This window comes from Mustela erminea, chromosome X, assembly GCF_009829155.1.
Source record: "Mustela erminea isolate mMusErm1 chromosome X, mMusErm1.Pri, whole genome shotgun sequence".
Lineage (NCBI taxonomy): Eukaryota > Metazoa > Chordata > Mammalia > Carnivora > Mustelidae > Mustela > Mustela erminea.
Genome location: NC_045635.1, coordinates 57,683,379 through 57,710,110, shown reverse-complemented (window position 1 = coordinate 57,710,110; position 26,732 = coordinate 57,683,379). Strand labels below are relative to the sequence as shown.

The 26,732-nt window shown below is 38.0% G+C and overlaps 1 protein-coding gene across 8 annotated transcripts in view; it reads right to left on the bottom strand.

The window, feature by feature from the left end:
• EDA (ectodysplasin A) overlaps positions 1–26,732 on the bottom strand; it is a 477,063-nt gene extending 450,331 nt beyond the window's left edge. For 3 of the 8 annotated variants that reach the window (XM_032331769.1, XM_032331770.1, XM_032331773.1), the window contains exon 1: positions 26,052–26,731. In XM_032331769.1, the coding sequence (XP_032187660.1) occupies positions 26,052–26,447 (396 nt within the window). In that variant the 5' untranslated portion in view covers positions 26,448–26,731. Of the gene's footprint in view, positions 1–23,805; positions 25,550–26,051 lie in introns of those variants that run through there. The other 5 variants (XM_032331771.1, XM_032331772.1, XM_032331774.1 and 2 more) reach the window with 4 other exon arrangements.

The following is a 26,732-nucleotide window of genomic DNA, read 5'->3' as shown; positions in this document are numbered from 1 at the left end:
TATGTGTGTGTATATAAAGTACATATAAAATACATATACATATAATATATTATGGAATATTATTCAGACATTAAAAAAAGAATGATATCCTGCCATTTGCAATGACATGGACAGAGTTAGAGAGTATAATGCTAAATGACATAAGTCAAAGACAAATACCATATGATTTCACTCATATGTGGAATTTAAAAGGGAAAACATAAAAAAGGAAAAAAAGACAAATCAAGAAACAGACTCTTAAGTATAAAGAAACTTATAGTTACCAGGGGATGATGGTGTGGGGGATGGGTTAAATAGGTGACAGGGATTAAGAAGTGCACTGTAGGGCATTGTAGTGATGAGCACTAGGTGTTGTATGAAATTATGGAATCACTACATTGTATACCTGAAACTAGTATAACATTGTATGTTACCTAATTTGAATTAAAATAAAAATTTTAAAAGCCAAAAACTAAACCCAAAGACAAAGAGAAACCTCAAAATCAAATGTCAAAAACAAACATTACTTTCAGAAAAGCAAATATAAAAATTTCCCAACAGAAATAATAGAGAGCTTTAGGGGTGCCTGGGTGGCTCAGTTGCTAAGCGTCTGCCTTCAGCTCAGATCATGATGCCAGGGTCCTGGAATCAAGCCCCACATGGGGAATTCCTGCTCAGCGGGAAACCTGCTTCTCCCTCTACCACTCTCCTTACTTGCATTCCCTCTCTCACTGTGTCTCTCACTATCAAATAAATATTTAAGATCTTAAAAGAAAAGAAATAATGGAGTTCTTTAATCATTGACACAGTATCTTTAACATTTTATAAGAAAAATTACTAAACTATAATTGCATATCTAGTAAAAAAAATATGTCCTTTAAAAATAAAGGTGAGGGGCATGGGTGGTTCAGGTAGCTGGACGTTTGACTCTGGATTATGACTCAAGTCATGATCTCAGGATCATGAGATCAAGCCCCATGTCAGGCTCTATACTCAAGGGGGAGTATGCTTCTTTCTTTTCTCTCTCTCTCTCCCCCTTCCTCCCTCTCCCTCTGCCCCTCCCTCTGCCTCTAAAAATAAATATATCTTTAAGAAAATAAAGATAAAATGACAAAAGTAAAAATATGAAAGACATATTTTCAGACAAAAACTAAAAAACAATTATGAGCAGCATATGGACACTAAAGGGAATGTTAAAGAGTGTTATTAGAGTGAAAGGAAATTATCCCAAACTAAAACTTGGGAAGAAAGAAAAAATAATGAATAAAGGGCAAAAATAGAATACAAATAGTATGAGGGTATACTTAGAGCCAAATATATACTTAGTTACATTAATTTAAAATTGATTAAATGTGTCAGTTCCATAGGCTAAATTAAAAAACAAAAAATATGTCTGTTTATGAAAAATATATTTAAAACATGTGGAAAACTTTTAATTTTAAAAGATGGAAGACATCATATAAACGCTATCCACACAAAGTAGCACTATTAATATTAAACAATGTAGATGTTAAGGTAAAAGGCATTACTATAAAGAGGACATTTCATAATAAAAGGTTCCTTCCATTTAAAAGGAAGACAGAACAGTTCTAAATTTGCATTCACCAAGTAACATAATCTCAAAATGTGACTCAAAAACTATAAGAACTAAACAACATGAATAAACCAGACAAAGAGCCTATCAAAAAGAATTACAGACCAATATCCCTGACAAACATGGATGACAAAATACTCACCAAGATTCTAGCCTATAGGATCCAACAATACATTAAAAGAATAATCTACCACAATGAAGTGGGATTTATTCATGGGATGCAAGGGTGGTTCAACAAGGGTGGTGATTGGTTCACAAATCAATGAATATGATAGATCACATTAATAAAAGAAAAGAACCATATGATCCTCTCAATTGATACAGAAAAGCATTTGACAAAATATAGCATCCTTTCTTGATTAAAACTCTTCAAAGTATAGGGACTGAGGGAACATACCTCAATATCATAAAAGCCATCTTAAAAAGCCCACAGTGAGTATCATTCTCAATGGTGAACAACTGAGAGTTTTTCCATTAAGGTCAGGAACATGACAGGAATGCCCACACTTGGCTACTATGTTTCAACATAGTGCTAGAAATCCCAGCCTCAGCAATCAGACAACAAAAAGAAATACTGAAGTATTAAAACTGGCAAAGAAGTCATACTCTCACTCTTCACTGATGACATGACACTTTAAGTGGAAAACCCAAAAGGTGCCACTCAAAAATTGCTAGAACTCATACAGCAACTCAGCAATGTGGCAGGATACAAAATCAATGCACACAAATCAGTTCAATTTCTATACACTAATGATGCGACTGAAAAAAGAAATTAAGGAATCAATCCCATTTACAACTGCCCCCCAAACCCGAAGATACCTAGAAATAAGCCAAACCAAAGAGGTAAAAGATTGTACCCTAAAAACTACAGAACACTTATGAAAGAAATTGAGGAAGACACAAAGAAATGGAAAAACATTTCATGCTCATGGATTGGAAGAACAAACAGTGTTAAAATGTCTATGCTGCCCAGAGCAATCTACACATTCACTGCAGTTCCTATCAAAACACCATTGACATTTTACACAGAGCTGGAACAAACAATCCAAAAATTTCTATGGAAACAGAAAAGACCCCAAATCACCAGGGGAATTTTCAAAAAGAAAACCAAGTCTGGGGGCGCCTGGGTGGCTCAGTGGGTTAAAGCCTCTGCCTTCAGCTCAGGTCATGATCTCAGGGTTCTGGGATCGAGCCCCACGTTGGGCTCTCTGCTCAGCAGGGAGCCTTCCTCCTCCTCTCTCTCTCTGCCTGCCTCTCTGCCTACTTGTGATCTCTGTCTGTCAAATAAATAAGTAAATAAAATATTTAAAAAAAAAAAAAAAAGAAAACCAAGTCTGGGGACATCATGGTGCCTGACTTCAAGCTGTATTACAAAGCTGTGATCATCAAGACAGCAAGGCACTGGCACAAATACAGACACATAGATCAATGGAACAGAATAGAGACCCCAGAAATGGACCCACAACTCTATGGTCAAGTAATCTTTGACAAAGCAGGAAAAAATAGCCAATGGAAAAAAGAATGTCTCTTCAATAAACTGTACAGGGAAAATTCAGCCACATGCAGAAGAATGAAACTGGACTTTTCTCTTACACCATATACAAAGATAAACTCAAAATGCATAAAAAACAAATGTGAGACAAGAATCCATCAAAATCCTACAGAACAAAGGCAGTAACCTCTTTGGCTGCAGCAACTTCCTACCTTCTCTAAAGGTAAGGGAAACAAAAGTAAAAATGAACTCTTGGGACTTCATCAGGATAAAAAGCATCTGCACAGCAAAGGAAACGGTCAACAAAACTAAAAGGCAACCTACAGAATGGAAGACTATATTTGCAAATAACATTACAGATAAAAGGCAGTATCCAAGATCTATAAACTCAAAATCAATGCCCCCCAAAAAACCCAAATAATCCCATCAAGAAATGAGAAGACATGAACAGACACTTCTCCAAAAAAGACATACAAATGGCTAACAGACACATAAAAAATGCTTCTCCTCACTAGTCATCAGGCAAATATAAATCAAAACCCCAATGAGATACCACCTTACACCAGCTAGAATGGCAAAAATGCAAGAATGGCAAAAATTGACAAGACTGAGAATAGTAAAAGTTGTGAGGACGCGGAGAAAGGAAAATCCTCTTACACTGTTGGTGGGAAGGCAAGCTGGTATAGCCACTCTGGAAAACAGTATAGAGGTTCCCAAAAAGTTAAAAATAGAGCTACCCTATGACCTAGCAATTGTGCCACTGGATGTTTATCCCAAGATACAGATGTAGTGATCTGAAGGGGCACCTGCACCCCAGTGTTCATAGCAGCAATGTCCACAATAGCCAAATTGTGGAAGGAGTCAAGATGTCCTTCAACAGATGAATGGATAAAGAAGATGTGGTTCATATACACAATGGAATATTACTCAGCCATAAGAAAGGATGAATATGTACCATGTACATCAACGTAGATGGAACTGAAGGATATTATGCTAAATGAACTAAGTCAATCAGAGAAAGATAATTATCATATAGTTTCATTCATATGTGGAATATAAGAAATGCTGCAGAGGATCATGAGGAAGGGAGGGAAAACTGGGATGAAATCAGAGAGGGAGACAAACAATGAGAGATCTTGACTCTGGGAAACAAACTGAGGGTTATGGAAGGGGAGGTGGGTGGGGGAATGGGATAAATGGGTGATAGGCATTAAGGAGGGTACGTGTTGTGATGAACACTGGGTGTTATATGCAACTGATGAATCACTGAACACAATGTCTAATATGTTGGCTAACTGAATTTAAATTTAAAAATACAAATAAAAATTTAAAAAATTAAAGAAGATATGGATAATACATAATTATCATGAGAGATTTTTCACAAAAATATCCCAGCAACTGATAGAATGAGTAAACAAAATGAGAGAGGTCAAAAATTATTTGAAGAACACAATTCCACCTATATAGTAAATAAATAGCACTATGCTACCAGACATATATTCTTTCAAGGACACACAGAGCATTTATAAAAACTGACTGCATGCTGGCCAGAAAGTCACCATTAATAACAAATACTTTAAATCATAAAAAGATGTTCTCTAACCACAATGGAATTAAGCTGAAAATCAGTAACAAAAAGATAACTAGAATATTGTGTTTGGAAATCAATACATACACTTAAAATGAGTACATAAGAATCTACAATGGAAAACCAAAAATACTCTTTGTATTGAGTGATGAAACCATAGCATATCAAAACTTACGTGACATTCAGGAACTGCACCTGGAGGGAAATTTGTACTCTAAAATGCACATATTAAAAAAGAAGAATGTCTGGGGCCTGTGGGTGGGTCAGTCCGCTAAGGAAGGGTCTGCCTTTGGCTCTGGTCATGATCTAGGGTCCTTGGACCCAGCCCTGCATAGGGCTCCCTACTCAGCGAGGAGTCTGTCTCTCCCTCTTTCTCTCTCTGACCCTACACTCTGTTTGTGTACTCACTCTTTCTCTCTTTCACTCAAATAAATAATTAAAATATTTTAAAAAATTTTTTTAAATTTAAGAATGATTTAAGCATCTTCTCAATACACTATATGTTTTTAAATAAGCAAATTAAGGCCAACAAAAATAGAAATAAGAAAATTTTTAAAATAGCAGAAATTAATGAAATAGAAAATGTGCAATCCATTGTATAGACCAACTAATAAATTTGATAAATCTCTGATGAGACTAACCAAGAAGAAGAGTGCACACCATATATTCAAATGAAAAGGAGACAAAACTATAGATCATATAAATTAGAAGCCAATGATTAAAACACACTATAGTACACAAACTACTAATACATGAAACAAGCAGTGTGAATCTCAAGGGCATTATACTAATTATACTAAGTGGAAAAAAAGGCAATCTCAAAATGTTAATACACTGTAACGAATGTTTATATTTTCTAAATGACAAAATTGTAGAGATAGAGAAAAGATTTATTGCTAGTGTAAGAAATCATGGGGAGTGAGAAGGTAGGTGAATATAAGGGGTAGCACAAGGGATATTTTTGTGGTGATTAAATCATTCTGTACATTGATGGCAATGATGGGTAAGATTCCCTTAATACCCATGGGTCAACACATCCCCCTACCCACTTCACTCTAAAAACCTCAGTTTGTTTCTTGGAGTCCACAGTCTTTGGTGGTTCATCTCCCCCTCCAATTCCCCCCTTCATTTTTCCCTTCCTTCTCCTAATGTCCTCCATGCTATTCCTTATGTTCTACAAGTAAGTGAAACCATATGATAACTGATTTTCTCTGCTTATTTCACTCTGAATAATCTCCTCCAGTTCATCCATGTTGACACAAAAGCTGGGTATTCATCCTTTCTTATGGCTGAGTAATATTCCATACTATATATGGACCACATCTTCTTTATCCATTTGTCTGCTGAAGGGCATCTCAGCTCTTTCCACAGTTTGGCTATTGTGGACACTGCTGCTATGAACATTGGGCTGCAAATGGTCCTTCTTTTCACTACATCTGTATCTTTGGGGAAAATACATAGTAGTGCAATTTCCAGGTCCTAGGGTAGCTCTATTTTTAAATTTTTGAGGAACCTCCACACTCCAAAGTGGCTGCACCGCCTTGCATTCCCACCAACAGTGTAAGAGGGTTCCCCTTTCTCCACATCCTCTCCAACATTTGTTGTCTTGTTAATTTTTGCCATTCTAACTGGTGTAAGGTGGTATCTCAATGTGGTTTTGATTTGAATTTTCCTAATGGCTAATGATGATGAACACTTTTTTCATGTGTCTGTTAGCCATCCATATGTCTTCATTGGAGAAGTGTCTGTTCGTGTCTTCTGCTCATTTTTTTAACTTTTTTTTTTTTTTTGGTGTTGAGTTTGAGAAGCTCTTTGTAGATCTTGGATATCAGCCCTCTGTCTATAGTGCCATTTACAAATATCTTCTTCCATTCCATGGATTGCCTCCTTGTTTTGTTGACTGTTTCCTTTGCTGTGCAGAAGGTTTTGATCTTGATGAAGTCCCAAAAGTTCATTTTCGCTTTTGTTTCCTTTGCCTTTGGAGACGTGTTGAAATAAGTTGCTGTAGCCGATGTCAAAGAGGTTACTGCCTATGTTCTTCTCTAGGATTTTGACGGGTTCCTGTCTCACATTGAGGCCTTTCTTCCATTTGGGGTTTATCATTGTGTATGGTATAAGAGAATGGTCGAGTTTCGTTCTTTTGTATATAGCTGTCCAATTTTCCAAGCACCATTTATTAAAGAGAATGTTTTTCTTCCACTGGATATTTTTTCCTGCTTTGTTGAAGATTATTTGACCACAAAGTTGAATGTCCATATCTGGGCTCTCTACGCTGTTCCATTTGTCTATGTGTCTATTTTTGTGCTAGTACCACACTGTTTGTAATATAGCTTGAAATCAGGCAATGTGATGCCCCCAGCTTTTTCTTTTTCAACATTCCCTTGGCAACTCTGGGTCTGTTCTGGTTCCATACAAATTTTAGGACTGTTTGTTCCAGCACATTGAAAAGTACCAATGGTATTTTGATCAGGAGGCATTAAAAGTATAGATTGCACTGGGCAGTACAGACATTTTAGCAATGTTTATTCTTCCAATCCATGAGCATGGAATGTTTATCCCTTTTTTTGTGTCTTCTTCAATTTCTTTCCTAAGTGTTCTATGGTTTCTCGAGTATAGATCTTTTAACTCTTCGGTTAGGTTTATTCCAAGGTATCTTATGATTTTTGGTGCTATTGTAAATGGGATAAATTCTCTAATTTCCCTTTCTAGAGTTTCATTGTTAGTGTAAAGAAAGCAACTGATTTCTGTGCATTGATTTTATAACCTGCCACATTACTGGATTGTTGTATGAGTTCTAGTAATTTGTGGGGTAGAATCTTTTGGGTTTTCCACATAAAGTATCATGTCGTCTGTGAAGAGAGAGAGTTTGACTTCTTTGCCAATCAGAATAAATGTTATTTCTTTTTGTTGTCTGATTGCTATTGCTAGGACTTCTAGTACTATGTTGAACAATAGTGGTGAGTGTGGGCATCCTTGTCATGTTCCTGATCTTAAGGGAAAGGTTCTCAGCTTTTCCCCATTGAGAATGATATTTCTAGTGGGGCTTTCATAGATGGATTTTATGAAATTGAGGAATGTTCCCTCTATCCTTATACTCTGAAGAGTTTTAATCAGGAATGGATGCTTATTTTGTCAAATGCTTTTTCTGCATCAATTGAGAGGACCATGTGGTTCTTCTCTCTTATTAATTTGTTCTATCCCATTCATTGACTTGCAAATGTTGAACCACCCTTGCATCCCAGGGTTAAATCCCACCTGGTCATGGTGGATAATACTTTTAATGTACTGTTGGATCATGTTGAGAATCTTGGCATCCATTATGATGAGGGATATTGGTCTGAAATTCTCCTTTTTGATGGAGTCTTTGCCTGGTTTGTGGATCAAGGTAATGCTGACCGCATAGAAAGAATCTGGAAGTTTTCCTTCTGTTTCTGTTTTTAAACAGCTTCAGGAGAACAGGTATTATTTCTTCTTTGAATGATTGACAGAATTCCCCAGGGACTCCATAAGTTCCTGGGCTCTTGTTTTTGGGGAGATTTTTGATCACTACTTCAATCTGATTACCGGTTATTGGTCTATTCAGGTTGTCAGTTTCTTCCTGTTTCAGCCTTGGAAGTTTATAGGTTTCCAGGAAATGCATCCATTTCTTCCAGGTTGCCTAACTTTTTGGCATCTAGCTCTTGATAATAGTTTCTGATGATTGTTTCCATTTCATTGGTGTTAGTCCTGATCACCACCCCTCTTTCATTTGTAATTTTATTTGGGCCCTTTCTCTTTTCTTTTGGATTAGTCTGGGCAGTAGTTTATTCATCTTATTCTTTCAAAGAACCAGCTTCTAATTTCATTGATGTGTTCTACTGTATCTCTGGTTTCTAATTCATTGATCTCTGCCCTAATCTTAATTATTTCCTTTCTTGTGCGTGGGTTAGGCTTAATTTGTTGTTGATCCTCCAGTTCTTTAAGGTATAAAGAGAATTTGTATATTGGAATATTTCTTTCTTTTTTTTTTTTTGAGTGAGGCTTGGATGGCTAAGTATTTCCCCCTTAGGATCACCTTTGCCATATCCCACAGGTTTTGTACTGATGTGTTTTCATTCTCATTGGTTTCCATGAACTGTTTACATTATTTGATTTCCTGATTGGCCCAAACATTCTTGTGCAGCATGGTTTTTAGCTTCCAAGTGTTTGAATTTGTTCCAAACTTTTTCTTGTGATTGAGTTCCAGTTTCAAAGCATTGTGGTCTGAGAACATGCAGTGCATAATCTCGATCTTTTTCTATTGGTTGAGGCCTGATTTGTGACCCAGAATGTGGTCTATTCTGGAGAAAGTTCCATGTGTGCTCAAGGAGAATAAATATCCTGTTGTTTTAGGGTAGAATGTTCTGTATATATCTATGAGGTCCATCTGGTCCAGAAAAAAGAACAACAACAACAACAAAAAAAACCTACAACAAACATCATACCTAATGGTAAAATTTTAAAAGCTTTAGCCTGAGATTGGGAACAGGATAAGGATGCCTACTATCACTAATTCTATTGGACATCGTTCTGAAGGCTCTGTACAATAAGGTAAGAAAAAATTTTCAAGTACAAATATTGGAAAAGAAAAAATGTAACTTGTCATTTGTCAAAAATAATATAATAATGTATGCAGAAAAAAAAAGAGCCTACACATAACTTATTAGGATTAATGAGTTCAGCAAGATTCCAGATACCAAGCCAATATATAAAATGTTTCTAAGCATCGGCCAGAAGCAATTTAAAAATGAGATTTTTTTATAAATTTTTTTAAAATTTTATTTATTTGTCAGGGATAGAGGGAGAGAGAGCGAGCGAGCACAGGCAGACAGAGAGGCAGGCAGAGGCAGAGGGAGAAGCAGGCTCCCTGCCAAGCAAGGAGCCCGATGTGGGACTCCATTCCAGGATGCTGGGATCATGACCTGAGCCGAAGGCAGCTACTTAACCAACTGAGCCACCCAGGCATCCCTAAAAATGAGATTTTAAAATAATATAGTCCCAGGTTGGTTTTCCTATGAAGCAGACTGAGAGACATAGATTACCATATGGGACTTTTGTTTCCTAATTTTGGGAAGTTCAACATGTGCAAGAGAAAGGAAAAAAGCAATTTCCAAAAGGCCATAGGCAAAGTCATAGGGAGCTCTGGAGCAGGTATGGTCCTTCAAAGTTTTCCTGAATTAGGGGGAAAGTCAAGCATTCATACCTCCTAACTGATCAGTCATTGGGTGTAGGATGTCCTGAAAGGTGGCATCTCAATGGATGAGACAGTTTTCTTCCACAAAGACTAATTCAAAAGGGGACTGTCAACTGAGAGGTCTTCTAACAGCACTCTCAGAGGTTGATGGAATAGGTCTTTCATTCCCGAAGTGGGACTTTGGTGATAGATATGGCATTAAGTGTAGATATCATTTAAAATGGCTTCAAGGGGCGCCTGGGTGGCTCAGTCATCAACCGTGTGCTTTCACCTCAGGTCATAATCCTGGAATCCAGGGATCAAGCCCTGCATCAGGCTCCCTGCTCAGTGGGAAGCCCACTTCTCCCTCTCCCACTCCCCCTGCTTGTGTTCCCTCTCTTGCTGTGTCTCTGTCAAACAAATAAATAAAATCTTTAAATGGCTTCAAAAATACCAAATACCTTGGAATAAATACAATGAAAGCTGTATAAGAGTTCCACACATTAAACTATAAAATATTGTGAAGCAAAATTAAGGACCTAAATAAATGAAGGCATATTCCATATTTAGGTATTAGAACACTCAATACTGTAAAAATATGTTCCCCCAAACAGATTTTTTAGATTCAGTGTAATCAAAATTAAAATCTCAGAAGGATTTTTAAAAAATATTTATTTTACAGAGACACATTGAGAGAGGGAACACAAGCAGAGGGAGTGGGAGAGGGAGAAGCAGGCTTCCTGCCAAGAAAGGAGCCCAATGTGGGGCTCAATTCCAGGACCCTGGGGTCATGACCTGAGTTAAAGGCAGACACTTAATGACTGAGCCACCCAGGTGCCCCTCTGGAGAAGTTTTTTCCTTAATTTTACTTTATTGTTGTAAGAACACTTAACATATGATCTACCCTCTTAATGAAATTTTAAGCATGCCATTGTTGATTATAGATATAATGATGTACAGAACATCTCTAGAACATACCTTGCTTAAACTAAACTTAATGCCTATTGATTAGTAACTCCATATTTACCCCCACCCATCATTCCACTCCTTTTTTTTTTTTTTAACCTCAGATAAGTGGAATCATGCAGTATTTGTCTTTATGTGACTGGCTTATTTCACTTAACATATTCCTCAAGGTTCATCCATGTTGTCATATATTGCAGATTCTCCCCTTTTTTCAAGACTGAATTGTATTCTATCATACACACACACGCACACACTTGCTTTATCCACTTATGAATTGACAGATCATTTCCACATCTTGGTTATTGTAAATAGTGCTGCAATGAACATGGTAGTACAAATGTCCCTCAAAATCTTGATTTCAATTCTTTTGGATAAAAAACCCAAATCTGGATGTGGTATTTCTATTTTTAATTTTTTGAGAAACTTCCATCCTGTTTTCCATAGTGACTGCACCAGTTTACATGCTTACCAACACTAAGAAGGTTCCAATTTTTCCCTATCTTCTTTCTGATAATAACCATTCTGGCAGGTGTGAGGTAGTATTCCATTGTGGTTTTGATTTTCATTTCCCAGGTAATTATTGATATTGAGCATTTTTCATATATGTGCTGACCATTTACACGTTCTTTTTGGACAAATGTCTATTTAAGTCCTTAGCCTGTTTTTTAATTCTGTAATTTGTTTTTTGCTATTAGTTACAGGAGTTTCTTACATATATTTAGAGATTAATCCCTTATCAGATATATAGTTTGCAAATATTTTCTCCCATTCTGTACATTGCTTTTACTCTGTTGACTATTCACTCTGCAGAAGCTTTGTAATTTGATGTAGTCCCACTTAATTTTTTATTCTTGTGCTTTTGGTGTCATACCCAAGAATCACCGCCAAGATTAATTTCATGAAGCTATTTCCCATGTGATCTTCTAGGAGTGTTACAGCTTTGGGTCTTACACTTTACTTTTTAATCACTTTTCAGTTGATTTTTGTGGATAAGGGTCCAACTTCATTCTTTTGCATGTGAACATCCAGTTTTCCCAACACTATTTGTTGAAGATACTATCCATTCCCCACGGTATACTCATGGCACCCTCTCCAAAGATTACTTGACTGTATACAGACAGATTTATTTCTGGGATCTCTATTCTGTTTGATTAGCCTAAATGCCTGTCTTTAGGCCAACACCATACTTTTTAAAAAATATTTTAATTACAATATAGTTAACAGTGTTATTAGTTTCAGGTGTATAATATAGTTCAATAATTTTATACATTACTCAAGACTCAAATGTACCCTTGATCTCCTTCACCTATTTCACTCATTCCCCACCCATCTCCGCTATTGTAACCATCAATTTGTTCTCTATAGTCAGGAGTCTGTCTCTTTGTCTCTTTTCTTTGTTCATTTGATTCGTTTCTTAAATTCCAAAGTGAGATCATATGGTATGTCTTTGTCTGATTATTTCACTTAGCATTATATCCTCTAGATCCATCCATGTTATTGCAAATAGCAAGATTTCATTCTTTTTTATGGCTGAGTAATATTCTCTCTGTGTGTTTGTGTGTGTATGTGTGTATACTGCATCTTTTTTATCTGCTCATCTATTAATGGACACTAGGGTTGCTTTCATCATTTGGCTATTTTAACTAATGCTTCAATAAATATAGGGGTGCATATATCTTTCTGAATTAGTTTTTTTGTATTCTTTGGGTAAACACCCAGTGCTGGAATTACTGGATCATATGCTAATTCTATTTTTTATGTTTTCATTTAAATTCCAGTTCGTTAACATATAGTGTAGAAAAGCTAGTGAGTGATTCAACACTGCCATACAACACCTGGTGCTCATCACAAGTGCACTCTTTAATCCCCATCACCTATTTAACCCATCTTCCCACCTACCTCCCTTCTAGCACCCTTCAGTTTGTTCTCTATAGTTAAGAGTCTGTTTCTTGGTTTATCTCTTTTTGACCCTTTGCTCATTTATTTCTTAAATTCCACATATTAGTGGAACCATATGGTATTTGTCTTTCTTTGACTGAATTCACTTAGTATAATACTCTCTACTTCCATCCATGTCGTTGCAAGTGGAAAGATTGCATTCTTTTTTATGGTTGAGTACTATGCCATTATATATATAAGTAAATATCTCACATCCTCTTTACCCATTCTTCGGTCAATGGATATTTGGGCTCTTTCCATAATTTGGCTATTGTAGATAATGCTGCTGTAAATGGTGGAATGCATGTATTCTTCTGAATTAGTATTTTTGCATTCTTTGGGTAATACCCAGTAGTATTATTGCTAGATGATAGGTCTATTTTTAACTTTTAGAGGAACCTCCATACTTTTTTCAAGTGGCTACACCAGTTTGCATTCCCACCAACAGGGCACACGTGTTCCTTTTTCTCCACATTCTCACCAACATTTGTGTTTTAACACCATATTGTTTTGATGATTAAAGCTTTGTAATATCGTTTGATAACAGGACATGTGATGCCTCCAGTTTTGTTCTTCCTTAAACTGGATATTTGTGGTCTTTTATTCTGCAAATATTTTAGGTTTGTTCTGGTTCTGTGGAAAATACCATTACACTATTAATAGGGATTTCATTGAATCAGTAGATTGTTTTTTGTGGTATGGACATTTAAACAATAGTCTTCCAATCCAAAAACATGGGATGTGCTTCCATTTTTTGTGTGTTTCTTTTTAAATATATCAATGCCTTGTAGTTTTCAGTATAGACATCTTTTGCCTCCTTAGTTTATTCCTAAATGTTATATTCTTTCCAGTGCTATTGTAAATAGGATTGTTTTACTTCATTTTCAGATAGTTCATTTTTAGTGCATAGAAATACAACTGAAGGATACTGGGCAGCTCAGTTGGTAAAGCATCTGCCTTTGGCCCAGTTCATGATCCCAGGGTCTTGGGATTGAGTCCCACATTGGGCTCCCTGCTAAGTGGGGAGCCCGTTTCTCCCTCTGCCTGACACTCCCCCTGCTTGTAGGTGGACTCTTCTGACAAACAGTTTTTAAAAAAAAGAAATGCAACTCATTTTTGTATGTTGACTCAGTACCCTGCAATTTTTTTGAATTTGTTTACTCATGACATCTGCAAACAAAGATAACTTTACTTCTTCCCTTCTAATTGGATGGCTTTTTTTTCTTGGCCTAATTGCTATAACTAGGACTCCTAATACTATGTTGAATAGAAATAGAAATAGAAAGTGAACATCCTTGTCTTGTTTTAAATCTTAGAGGAAGAGCTTTCAGTTTTTCAGGATTGAGTATGATGTTAGATGTGGGCTTTTCATATACTGTTTTAATTATTTTGAGGTATTTTACTCTTATTTCTAGTTTGTTGAGAGTTTTATAATAAAAGTATAAATTTTGTCAAATGATTTTTATGCATCTATTGAGATAATGTGATTTGTATCTTTTATTCTGTTAATGTATTGTATCACATTAACTGGTTTTTGTATGTTGAATCACCCCTACATCCCAGGAATAAGTCCTACTTGGTCATGGTGTATGATCCTTTTTGTTTTTTTAAAGATTTTATTTACTTATTTGTTAGAGAGCAAGCCACAGAGCACAAGCAGGGAGAACAGCAAGCAGTGGTAGAAGCAGACTCCCTGCTGAGGAGGGAGCCTGATGTGGGACTTGATACCAGGACCATGGGATCTTGACCTGAGCTGAAAGGAGACACTTAACTGACTGAGCCACACAGGCATCCCATGTATGATCCTTTCGATGTGCTGTTGGATTCAGTTTGCTCGTATTTTGCTGAAGATTTTTGTATTTTATAGTCGTTGGGATACTGGTCTGTAGTTTTCTTTCCTTCTGTTGTCTTTGTCTTGCTTTGGTATTAGGGTAATGTTGATCTCATAAAATAACTTTAGAAGTGATCCTGCTCTTCAGTTTTTTTTTTAATTTTTTATTTTTTATAAACATATGTTTTTATCCCCAGGGGTACAGGTCTGTGAATCACCAGGTTTACACACTTCACAGCACTCACCAAAGCACATACCCTCCCCAATGTCCATAATCCCACCCCCTTCTCCCAAACCCCCTCCCCCCAGCAACCCTCAGTTTGTTTTGTGAGATTAAGAGTCACTTATGGTTTGTCTCCCTCCCAATCCCATCTTGTTTCATTGATTCTTCTCCTACCCACTTAAGCCCCCATGTTGCATCACCACTTCCTCATATCTCAGTTTTTTGGAGGAGTTTGAGAAAGCCTGGTATTTCCCTCAATGTTTGGTAGAATTCATTAGTGGAGTCACCTGGTCCTGGTGTTTTCCTTGTGCCCTTTTTGATTACTGATTCAATCTCCACATGAGGTACTGGTATGTTCAGACTAATTCTTCATGATTTAGTCTTAGTAGGTTGCATGTTTCTAGGAATTTATCATTTCTTCTAGATTACCCCATTTTTGGCATATAATTGTTCATTGTAGTCTCTTAGGATCCTTCTTTTATTTCTGTGCCATCAATTGTAATGTTCTTTCATTTTTTAATTTTTTATTTTTTATAAGCATATATTTATATCCCCAGGGGTACAGGTCTGTGAATCGCCAGGTTTACACACCTCACAGCACTCACCAAAGCTGTTCTTCCATTTCTGATTTTGAGGGCTTTGTTGTTGTTTGAATTTAGTCTAGATAGGGGCTGTCACTTATCATTTGAAAAAACTCTTGTCAATTTTTCTATCTTCTATTTTGCTTATTTCTGCTCTAATCCTTATTTCCTTCTTTCTTTCAGCTTTGTATTGTTTTTTCCTAGCTCCCTAAAGTTATCTCATTTATTTCAGATCTTTCCTCTTTTTTAATGTAGGCATTTATTGTTATTAACTTCCCTCTTAATACTACTTTCGCTGCATCCCTTATGTTTTGGTAGGTTGAATTTTTTTTTTAAGATTTTATTTATTTGACAGACAGAGATCACAAGCAGGCAGAGAGAGAGAGGAGGAAGTAGGCCCCCCAATGAGCAGAGAAGCCAAAGTGGGGCTTGATCCCAGAACCCTGGGATCATGACCTGAGCTGAAGGCAGAAGCTTTAACCCACTGAGCCACCCAGCTGCCCCTGTGTTTTGTTTTTCTTGAGGTATTTTCTCATTTCTTTTCTTTTTTGACCCAATGGTTAAGAGTCTGCTGTTTAATTTCCACATATTTGTGAATATTCCAGCTTTCTGCTATTGATTTCTAGTTTCATTCTATTCTGTTCAGAGTAGATACACAGCATGATTTCAATCTTCTTAAATTTATTAAGACTTGTTTTGTGACCTGATATGTTATCTTTTCTAGAACATGTGCTTGTGAAAATATGTATTATGCTGTTGCACAGAATTTTCTGCAGGTTTGTTAGGTCCATTTGGTCTATACGGTTGTTGAAGTCCTCTGTTTCCTTACTGTTCTTCTCTCTAGATCTTCTATCCATTACTGGAACTAAAGCAGTGTTGTTGTTTTTTTTTCAAGATTTTATTTATTTGACAGAAACGGTAAGAGAGGGAACACAAACAGGGGGAATGGGAGAGGGAGAAGCAGGTCTCCTGCCAAGCAGGGAGCCTGATGCAGGGCTCAATCCCAGAACCCTGGGATCATGACCTGAGCCAAAGGCAGACGCTTAATGACTGAGCCACCCAGGTGCCCTGCATTGATGTTTTCTACTATTATTGTATTGCTGTCTATTCCCCCTTTTGGTTCCATCAATATTTGTGTTATATGTTTAGGTTTTCTGATGCTAGTGCATATACAACTGCTATATCATCCTGCTGAATGGACCATTTTATCATTATATAATATCCTTCTTTGCCTCTTCTGATAGTTTTAAAAATTTATTTTGTCTGAAGTACAGCCAATTCTGCTCTCTTCTGTTTATCACTTGCATGGACTAGCTTTTTATTCTTCTAGTTTATTCTTTAAGTTAACATACAGAGTAGTATTAAGGTATAAAATATAGTGATTCAGCAATTCCATACATCATGCAGTGCTCACCACAAGTGCACTCCTTAATCCTTATTACCTACTTAACCCACCCACACCTACTTCCCTTCTGGTAGCCATCAGTTTGTTCTCTATAATTAAGAATTTATTTCTTGGTTTACTTTTACTTTTTTTCCTCTTTGTTCATTTGTTTTTTTTCTTAAATTCCATGACTGCAATCATTTACAATGACAAGGATCGAGCTAGAGAGTATTACACTAAGCGAAATAAGCCAGTCAGAGAAAGACAAATACCACATGATTTTTCTATTCTTTTATGTTCAGTCTATGCATATCCTTGAATCTAAAGTGAGTTTTTTTGTAGAAAAACATGACTGGGTCTTGGTTTTATCCATTTGGCCACTATATAACTTCGATTGGAGGAGTTTTGTCTATTTACATTTGAAATAATTATTGATAGGGAAGGATTTACCATTGCCATTTTGTTAGTTGTTTCCCATTAGTCTTGAGATTCTTTTGTCTTTATTGTCTCTCTTGCTACCTTCCTTTGTTTTTGTATTAGTATGCTCTAATTTTTTTATAAGTCTATTTTAAGCTGATGACTTAAGTTCAATTGCATACAAAAACTCTAAAAGCGAACATTTCTCATACACTATTATTTTTGTCACATCCTACACCTATCCATATTATATGTTTTTTCATATTGTGTAACTTTTAATGGTTATTTTTAATACTTTTGCCATTTAACTTTTATACCAGAAATAAAAGTGACTTATCTTCAACCACTACAGTAATACAGTATTCTGTATATGTCTATATATTTAGTTTTACCAATAACTTTCATACTTTTTTATGCTATCACAGAGCTCTTTAGTATCCTTTCAAGTTAATAAACTCCCTGTAGCATTTCATGTAAGTCAGGTCTAAGTGATGATAAATTTCCTCAGCTTTTATTTTTCTAGGAATGTCCATATCTGTTATTTTTTAAAAGATTTTATTTATTTGTCAGAGAGATCACAAGTAGGCAGACAGAGAGGAGGAAGCAGGCTCCCTGCTGAGCAGAGAGCTGATGCAGGGTTTGATCCCAGGACCCAGAGACCAGGACCAGAGCCAAAAGCAGAAGCTTAACCCACTGAGCCACCTAGCTGCCCCTGTATCTGTTATTTTTAAGGACAGCTTTGGCAGGTATTGTATTCTTGGTTGGCAGGGTTCCCCCCACCTTCAGCACTTTGGATATATTATCCCACTCCCTTGAGTCTGCAAGATTTCTGCTAAATCATTTCCTGATAGTCCTAGGGGGAGTTATCTTGTTTATGATAAGTTGGTTTTCTTTTGATGCTTTCAAAATTTTTTTTTATTTTTAATAATTTGAGTATAATGTGTCTTGGTATGGCTTTCTCTGGGTTTATTTATTTAGTAATCTTTGGGCTTCTTGAATTTGGTTGTTCATTTCCTTTCCCAGATTTGGGAAGTTTTTGGCCATTATTTCTTTGACTAAGCTTTCTGGTCTTTTCTCCTCTCTTCTCTTTCTGGGATTTCCCTAATGCCTATAATGTTCTGCTTAATGGTGTCCCATAGTTTCTTAAGCTTTCTCACTATTTTTCTTTTTTTTTATTTTTGCTCCACTGACTGAATTATTTCCAAAGACCAATCTTAGTTCACTGATCCTTCTGCTTTAACTAATCTGCTGTTGAATCCTGCTCATGATTATTGTGTTTTATAACTCCATATTTTCTGTTTGGCTTCATTTCCTCTTTGTTAGAATTCTGTATTTATGCACTGTTCCCTTGATATTGAGGTGAGCATCTTTATAACGTCATTTTTTAATTTTGTCAAATATATTTCATAAGTCTTTCATTAGGGTCAGTATCTGGACATATATTTCCTTTGTGTGGAACATCTTTGCTGATTTTTCATTTTCTGTTTTTAAAGATTTTATTTATTTATTTGACAGTGAGAGAGAGGGAACACAAGCAGCTGGAGTGGGAGAGAGAGAAGCAGGCTTCCCACTGAGCAGGGAGTCTGATATGGGGCTCAATCCTAGGGCCCCAGGATCATGACCTGAGCTGGAGGCAGCCACCCAATGACTGAGCCACCCAGGCATCCTTGATTTTTCATTTTCATTGACTCTCCGTGTTGGTGTCTACACATTACACAAAGAAAACATCTCTCTTAAGCTCTGTGGATTGGTCTTGTATAAAAGAACTTCACCAATCAGAGATTCTGGTTACTTCTATCAATTCTTTCCCTCCCCAAAGAGAAGCAAGCAGCAGTGGCTTTTTCTCTTTACTCTGTACAGAGTAGAGTGGCTATCCATTTACCAGTCCAAACTGCCATCTCCATTCTTCCCCAGATAGCTAGACTATGCCAGACCCATCAGAGATCCAAACTGGCAATACAGATGCCAGATCTTTGGGCAGCCCTGCGGAAGTTGTGGCACTGAAACCAGAAATCATCTCTTCCATCTCCAGAAGTAAGATAAACACTAAAAATGTTTCATCTACACACTCTGATGAGCAGGGTGGGAGGAACTATGGCATCTATAAGTCCTAGCCATCATTTCTGTTCACCTCCATAACTAGACTGTGCCAGATCCTTGCACTCCTGGACTGACAAGTCAGATGCCAGTTCTTGGGGCAGCCCTGGAGAAATTGGAGCACCAGATGCACAGATAAACTTTTCTTCTCCAAGGAAATATTGAGAGTTGGCATTTTTTTGTCTTCTTGCTCTGTACTCAGCAGGAGGGATGATCTATGATATCTACCAGCCCAAGACACTGTCTATTTTCTCCTAGGCAGGCCATTCAGAGTTTCAAGACTGGCAAGACAGAAGTCAGTCCTCTGAAAACTTGGGAGTGCTGGAAGAACTCCTTCCCTCCCCTGGAAGAAGCTAGAAGCTAGGGGGTCTCTCTTCATCATATGGCCCCTGAGTTGGTAGCAGGTATTCTGGTGAGAGGGTGTCCCAAATCTCCCTGCTGATATCAGTGAGTTTGGCTTTATATTCACCCCAGGTATAGGAGCCTTTCAATTAGTCCCTTAATTTCTCACAAAGGGAATTTTTCCTTGAATCACTGCTAAATGAGTGTGTTGGGGGCAGGGAGAAGGGTTCAGGACTTCCTAATCTACCATCTAGCTGACATCATTCCCTTTAAAATTACTCTTTTTTGTGGAATATGATAAGCTGGTTCTAAAATATATAGAGAAATGCCAAGGGCCAAGAACATCCAGGATACTTTTAAAGAAGAGAAACAAGGTTGAAGGACTTGCTTTACCAGATATCAAGAGCTTATTATAAAGTCCAGTAATTAAGGCTATGGTAGTGTTACAATGGCAAATAGACTAATAGAACAGAACAAACAGTTCAGAATCAATCTTGCACATACGCAGACAACTTATGACAAAGATGACACTGTAAAGAAGTGAAGAAAAAGACATTCCTTATAATAAATGGCCTGGGTCAGTAGAATGTCTATATGGAAAACATAAAGCTTGGCCCCTGATATCTCACTATACACATAAATCAATTCCAGATGGATTGTTGATCTAAATGTGAATGTCAAAAATATAAAGCTCCTAAAAGATAACATAGAATATCTACATTATCTCAAGGTAGGAAAATACTACTTAAAGGAAACATAAAAAACACCAGTCATAAAGGAAAATAATGAAAACCTATAGATGCATTAAAATTTAAAATGTCTGTTCCTCAAAGAATGCTATGAAGAGATTTTGGAAGGGCTTGCAACATAAAAAATCTAAAAATGGTTCATAGCCAGAGTATATAAAGAATTCCTACAAATTTACAAAAAAAAGGGACAAATAATCCAATTTTTAAAAATGAGCAAAATACTTATACAGGTACTTCATAGAAGCATCTATCCAAATGGATAATAAACATATGAAAAAGAGTTGAACTTCATTAATCAGATTCTGAGAAATGGCAATTAAAATTACAATAAGATAGTATTATAAACCCATCTACCAGAACAGCTATAATTTAAAAGGGTGATAATAACAAGTGTTAACAAGAATGTGGAACAACTAGAATTCTCATATACTGCTGGTGGAATTTAAATTGGTATAATCACTTAGAAAAACTATCATTATCAATAAATTTGAAAATGTTTTCCCTACATCCCAAAAATTCTAATCTTAGGTATACACTCAAAAGAAATTCAAGTACATATAAACAAAAGGTATGTATGATACTATTCATAACATCATTACTTACAATAACCCAAACAAGGAACAATCCAAATATTATCAGTCAAATGAATAAACTGTAGTATATTCAAACATGGGAATAATATACAAAAATACAAATAAAAAAATTATGACTTTATGCAACATGATGGATAACACAGGGTTGAGGAAAAAAAACAGACCCCCTGCAAAATATATATTGTTTGATTTTACTTATATCAGGCTCAAAATAGGTAAAACTAATCTATGATGTTAGAAGTCAAGATAGTCATTAACTTTGGAGGGAAAAGGTACAATGATAGGAATGGAGCATGTGGGGGTTGTGAAATGATAGTTCTATTTCTTAACCTGGGTTTTGGTAATATCAGTGTGTTCACTGTGTAATAATTCATCAAACTATATGATTTGTTACCCTTTCTGTATATATGCAATACTTCAATATAAAGAAGTATACTTCAATATAAAAGTGGGGGAAATAAAGAAAAAAATGAACAGCTAAGTACAATAGGTAAAGTTGGTCGTCTCTGAGGGCCACCCTAACAGGCAAGGCAAATGGTTTTCTTGATAATGTTTTTGGGGATTAAGTGGCTTCAGAAGCTCTCTATTATAAGGAGATCTTTTCTAGAAGGCACTTACAGATAAATTATAAATTATTTTTTCACAAAATCTAAGAGAGAAAGAGGTGAGAATTAAAAACAAAATAAAACATCAAATGATGTATCACAGAAAGCTTTCTGCACCACTTTGAAGGTAATGTGGTTAGGGCTCCTCTCTATTTCACTTTCTAGTAATTCTAGAAACCAATGAAACATTGCCAGTGGAACAATTTACTCACCTAAGCAAAGCTGACACAGGCTTATTAGCAAGACCTGAGGAAAGTAGGCTTGTTACAGAGAAAATGTCTTTGTTTCACATGACTATCTCCAAAGGCCCAACATAATATTTAACTCAACAAGTATTAAAATACCTTAACTATAACTAGCAATGAGTCAGGTACTGTGGAAAAAGACAAAAAAGGAGGCAGATTTCTGAAGAGTTCTATATAAAGACACAAGAGTTATTAAACCAAAAAACAGCAATAACAACTAGAGAATGATCCTAAGACAAGATATGGTAGGTGGGTTACAGGAGTAGAATTAGTGAGAACGGGATAGGTATAATGGAGCTAGTTGATCAAAAACCATGAATGTCACACCTTAAACTCTAGATTTAAACCTATAGAAAGGTATTTTATCTGGATTCCATTCCCCTAAAAAAGTTCTTGGACTTAATGACTCCTAGTCATTTTCTTGATCAACCAGCCTTAATAAGTAATGTAAAATTTGTATACACTAATGTTCTATCTAGTTAAACCAAGAAATGTTTTGTGGAAAGATAAAGTTGATTTCTATGTCATCATTTCAAATAATTAGGAACATTTTCCAAATATCCCCAATGGTCCCAAATAAATCCTCATTAATCTACCCATATATATTTTTCTAAACACTTCCTAAATCTTAGAGTTCCAGTTTAGATGATCTCTTAGGGCAATCATTTGAATGAGATACTACTTTTACTTGCCTCTATTCCAAAATAAACTCTCAACCATTATAAGATATCTCATAGCTGACGTAGTGTCTGGCTAAAAGCAGGCTATTTATTGAACTAAACTGTTAAATTATACCAATATATTAACCTTATTCATCTGCCTCATGGTTTTGTAGACTTTGATCATATCCCTCCCTTAATCCTCTCTCTCTCCAGACCGGAAAAACAACAACAACTAGAAAATCCCTCTATCCTTTTGATCAATTTAATTGAGTTTCTAGGGACTTTTATCAGGTGTTGGGGTTTTTTTGAGAAGCAGGCGCCAGAATTTCCTACATGATTATGGATGCAAATCCACTTTTGGTCTTTTAGGTGGAAAAGGTAAGGGTTCTGTTTTGTCATCATTTTCAACATCCTTCCTGCTGATGTCTATCATATTATTGACTTTGAGGACCACAATCACAACGGGCCAACTTCTTCACAGAATGATCAACAGTGATTTTCATTTTTTACTGTAACAATCATATTGTGTACTGTCTGACTCAGAAGTTGGTGAGATGTCCCTAGGTCTTCTTCAGTAAGTAGCTGGATGAACCTACAGGTTACTCCTCAGCTACTCCAGCTGAAGGATACCGTTATGATTCCAAAAGGTCTGAGGGGACCCTCTCACTCTTTTTCATTAGCAGTGTCCCCACTGGGGAGGCTTTTCTAACAATCCCCTGGGAGAACTTGGCGGATACATCTGCTATGTATCCCGACTGCCCTAATTTCCTCTGTATCTTGTTTTAAATGTTTTTAAATTGAGAGGTATAGATGAACCTCCTCAGTGATTTCTAGATCTCTTTTTTGAGTCATAACTGAGCCCATCTTCTCACAAACATGGATATGTTTGTATGACCTTATAAAATGAAGTGCCTCTGTTTTGCCCACTTGGTCTGAGATCTTTCTGCAATTTATTTTCATTAGTTTGTCTTTACTCCTTGCAAATAAACTGGTGAGAAACCTGAATGTTCTGCCCACTGAAGGGTGTATATTTTTATCTTTCTTCCTCTCCATCTAAGAGTTGCTGTAACAGCAGCTGTTCATGTTGAAAAACTAAGATATAAAAATGTGACCTACGTGGCCAAATCCCACAAGGCTGTTTACTTCCTTGATTATGAATCAGAATCTGTCAGCACAACTTAGAATCTTGACTGTCAGCAGATACTGCAATTAAATGTCCCTGCAAAGCCAGCAGAGGGTGCACCAGGGCCCTAGAAATTTTACCCAAGATGTAGCAGTATCAATTTAACTCTAATAGCCAATCAACTTTTCCTTTTTTTTTTTTTTTCTTTTTCTTGCGGGGGGTGGAGGAATGGGAGGTATACTAAAACTAATATCCTCAAGAGAATCATAATTTGAATCTGGGCTAAAATTCCTTTAAAGTATACTTCAATTCTCCTGAAAGTTATCTTCAGGAAGAGTATGGAAAACACGTTAAACTTTGGCTAAAATACAGGTGGAGTAAAAGAAACTGATGCAAATCTGAGCCCTCTACATTGCAAGAATTGTACTATGGAGCTCCATCCCTCTTTCTCCCAGAAGGCTTCCAGGGATGTATGCTACAGGGGAACAAACAAACTTTCTTGAACTGGGAATCAAGAGACCAACTTCCCTTTTACCGTTGACCATAGTTGTAGGGTCAAATCATTGTATGGTCAAATCATTTGACCTTGGACAAATCATTCCCCCTACCTCAGGGCCTCTGTGCAATCCAAGGGGATCAAACAAAATGGGCTCACATGGCCCCTCACAAATTCTAAAAATCCGAGACTCCAACTGATGCCAGCAAATGTAAAGAGCCAGTATGCTTGTTTCCACTGCTCCAAAAGATTAAAACACAAGGACAGAAAATGGGGAGCTGTATTTAAATCTAGACAGAACTATTCAAAGTGCCATGCAAATACCAGGCAACTAAATGCCACTCTAGACCTCTGAGAGTCCCATACCATCACAGAAGCCCTAGGGTGCAGCTGTCCTGCTAATCCTCAGTCTATAAACACAGGTCTGTCCACCCTAAATACCAAAAAGCTTTGGCTACCATTTGACTAACGAAGTTCAATTACTTCATCTTTTCACAGAATATCAATGTTCAGCTGCTAAGTATTTCTCTACTGGGCATTGTGGGGGCGGGGGTGGATAGATAAAGGGAGCCAGAATCCTAGTTAATTATCATTTAGCTACAGTGTTTAAAGTTTCAAGTATGAGAAGCATGTCTACTGATTTTCTTCTTTGATAAGCTGTTATATAAGTTGGAGTATGCTAGCAAGACATTTTTCAGCTCAGGGTAACTTTACAACGCACAATGTAGAAGATATGTCAGTCCCAACATTATAGTTTTGTCATGAATGTGATGCCAGCTTAGGATGGGTGGTCAAAGAGCACAAATGATGTTTAGAGTATCACAATGACGACTCTGAATGTGGTAGTAAATACAGAAATCCTGGGCCCCTCATTCCAAGAAACTTATGTGCACAACTTGCCCTCTTCCCCAAAAGGAACAAATTCACTATTAGTCTCTTAACCTCCTCAAAATGATTCTTGAATGCTTGCTTCTCTTAAATTTCACAGGACAAAATATGGTAGTTAAGAGAATACTTATTTTAAGTTCGCTAAATTTAGTTGAATAAAGGGCTGAACAAGTGGAAGACAACTACCAAAGCTAATGGTTTGCTAAGAAGGGCACAAACACCATAAAGATCACAAAACAAACACACAAAACAAAACTGCTCATGAAAGGTTACTCTTGAGTAATTAATTATTCCATCAGTAAGATTCCTGTTCTCAAACTAGCAGTAGTGAATAGACTTCACACTCATCCTATCTACCCCCAAAAAAGAGAACCGGCATGCAAAGGGTGAGTTTATTTCCATAGATTTTTTAAATTGCTGCTCAGAAGTTGTCTAGCAAGACGGCATATTTCTACCAGAATTCCACAGGGGCGCTGATCCTCACTAGAACACGGAGGACAATCAGTCTCAAATTGCAGGTAAGTGTGAACAAGCCCACCTTCTGGTCAGTGCTCAAGGACCCGCGCTGAAAATACGATTAAAAGTTGTTTCAACTGTGGAGTAGTGATTACAGCTGTTACAGTGTTACAGCTCCCACTCCAAAGGAGAGCCTGCTCCTGCTGGCATCAGCTCTGGACACGAAAAAACAAGCACCGCGGGCAGAGAATCTCACCAGGAGCAGAAGGGCCAAGCTGCTGCCGTTAGTCCGCCAGAGGGGCAGCACCCGCACCTCGGCGGCCGGGAGAGCCGCCAACTTTCCCCGAAGGCAGCCGGTAGCTGGGGGCGGCGGGCGCCGGCCGCCGGCCAGGGTTCCCAAGTACAGGGGTCCGGAGGGAGTCTGGGTGAGCTAGACCAGGACAACCTGCCCCGGGGCAACCTCTCCCGGATCGTCTGCCCCCTCCCTGGTCCGGCCCTGCAACTTGGCTGGAGGTGGCAGAATCCTCCCCAGGGCGCTGTCGGGGAGGGCCCCCGCCCTGCCCACAAGGGGAAGGGGCCTCCGCCGCCGCCGCCCCTCCTAGGTGACTCACCTGGTGCCCGTCCTGGGAGTGTGGGGGGAGTGTGGTTTCTCCCGGTTCCAGCGGCTGCTGCTGCTGAGGTGATGGCTGCCTGAAGTGGCGGGTGATGGGACCGTCAGGGTCAAGGCCACCGGGGCTGCTCAGGGTGCCAGAGGTGCCAGGGGTGCTGGGGCCAAGGCGGGACTCGGCTCCCCGTTCCCGCCGCAACTCGGACCGCAACTCTAGGTAGCAGCATAACGTCAGCAGGTGGAGGGCCAGCGAGAGGCCAAAGAAACCCAGGAAGAGCCGGCAGCTGTTCCCTTCGCCCGCCCGGGCAGGGGCCCCGCGACAGCCGCAGCCCTTGCTCCCCCGCTCCCGCGGCGCTGCCGTGGGCAGAGGTTCTCTGCGCTCTACCTCTGGGTAGCCCATGGCCTCCGGAGACACCCACACTCTGAGGCCCTGGAGCCGCAGCGTCTGCCTCAGCCGTTCAGGACCCCTGACAGGCGGCTACTGCCCTGCCATCGGCTGGGGGCTGCAGGGACCCGTTCCAGAGCAACGGAGGCTGGGCGGAACAGAGCAGAGAGCTGCCGCATGTGCAGCTCCACTCCGAGGGGTGGGAAAGGGAGGAGGAGGGGCGGGAGAGAGGGGCGGCTCGGCCCGCGGGGAGAATGAGGGAGGTGGCCCAGGCCGACCCCGCCCCATCCCCCAAGAGGC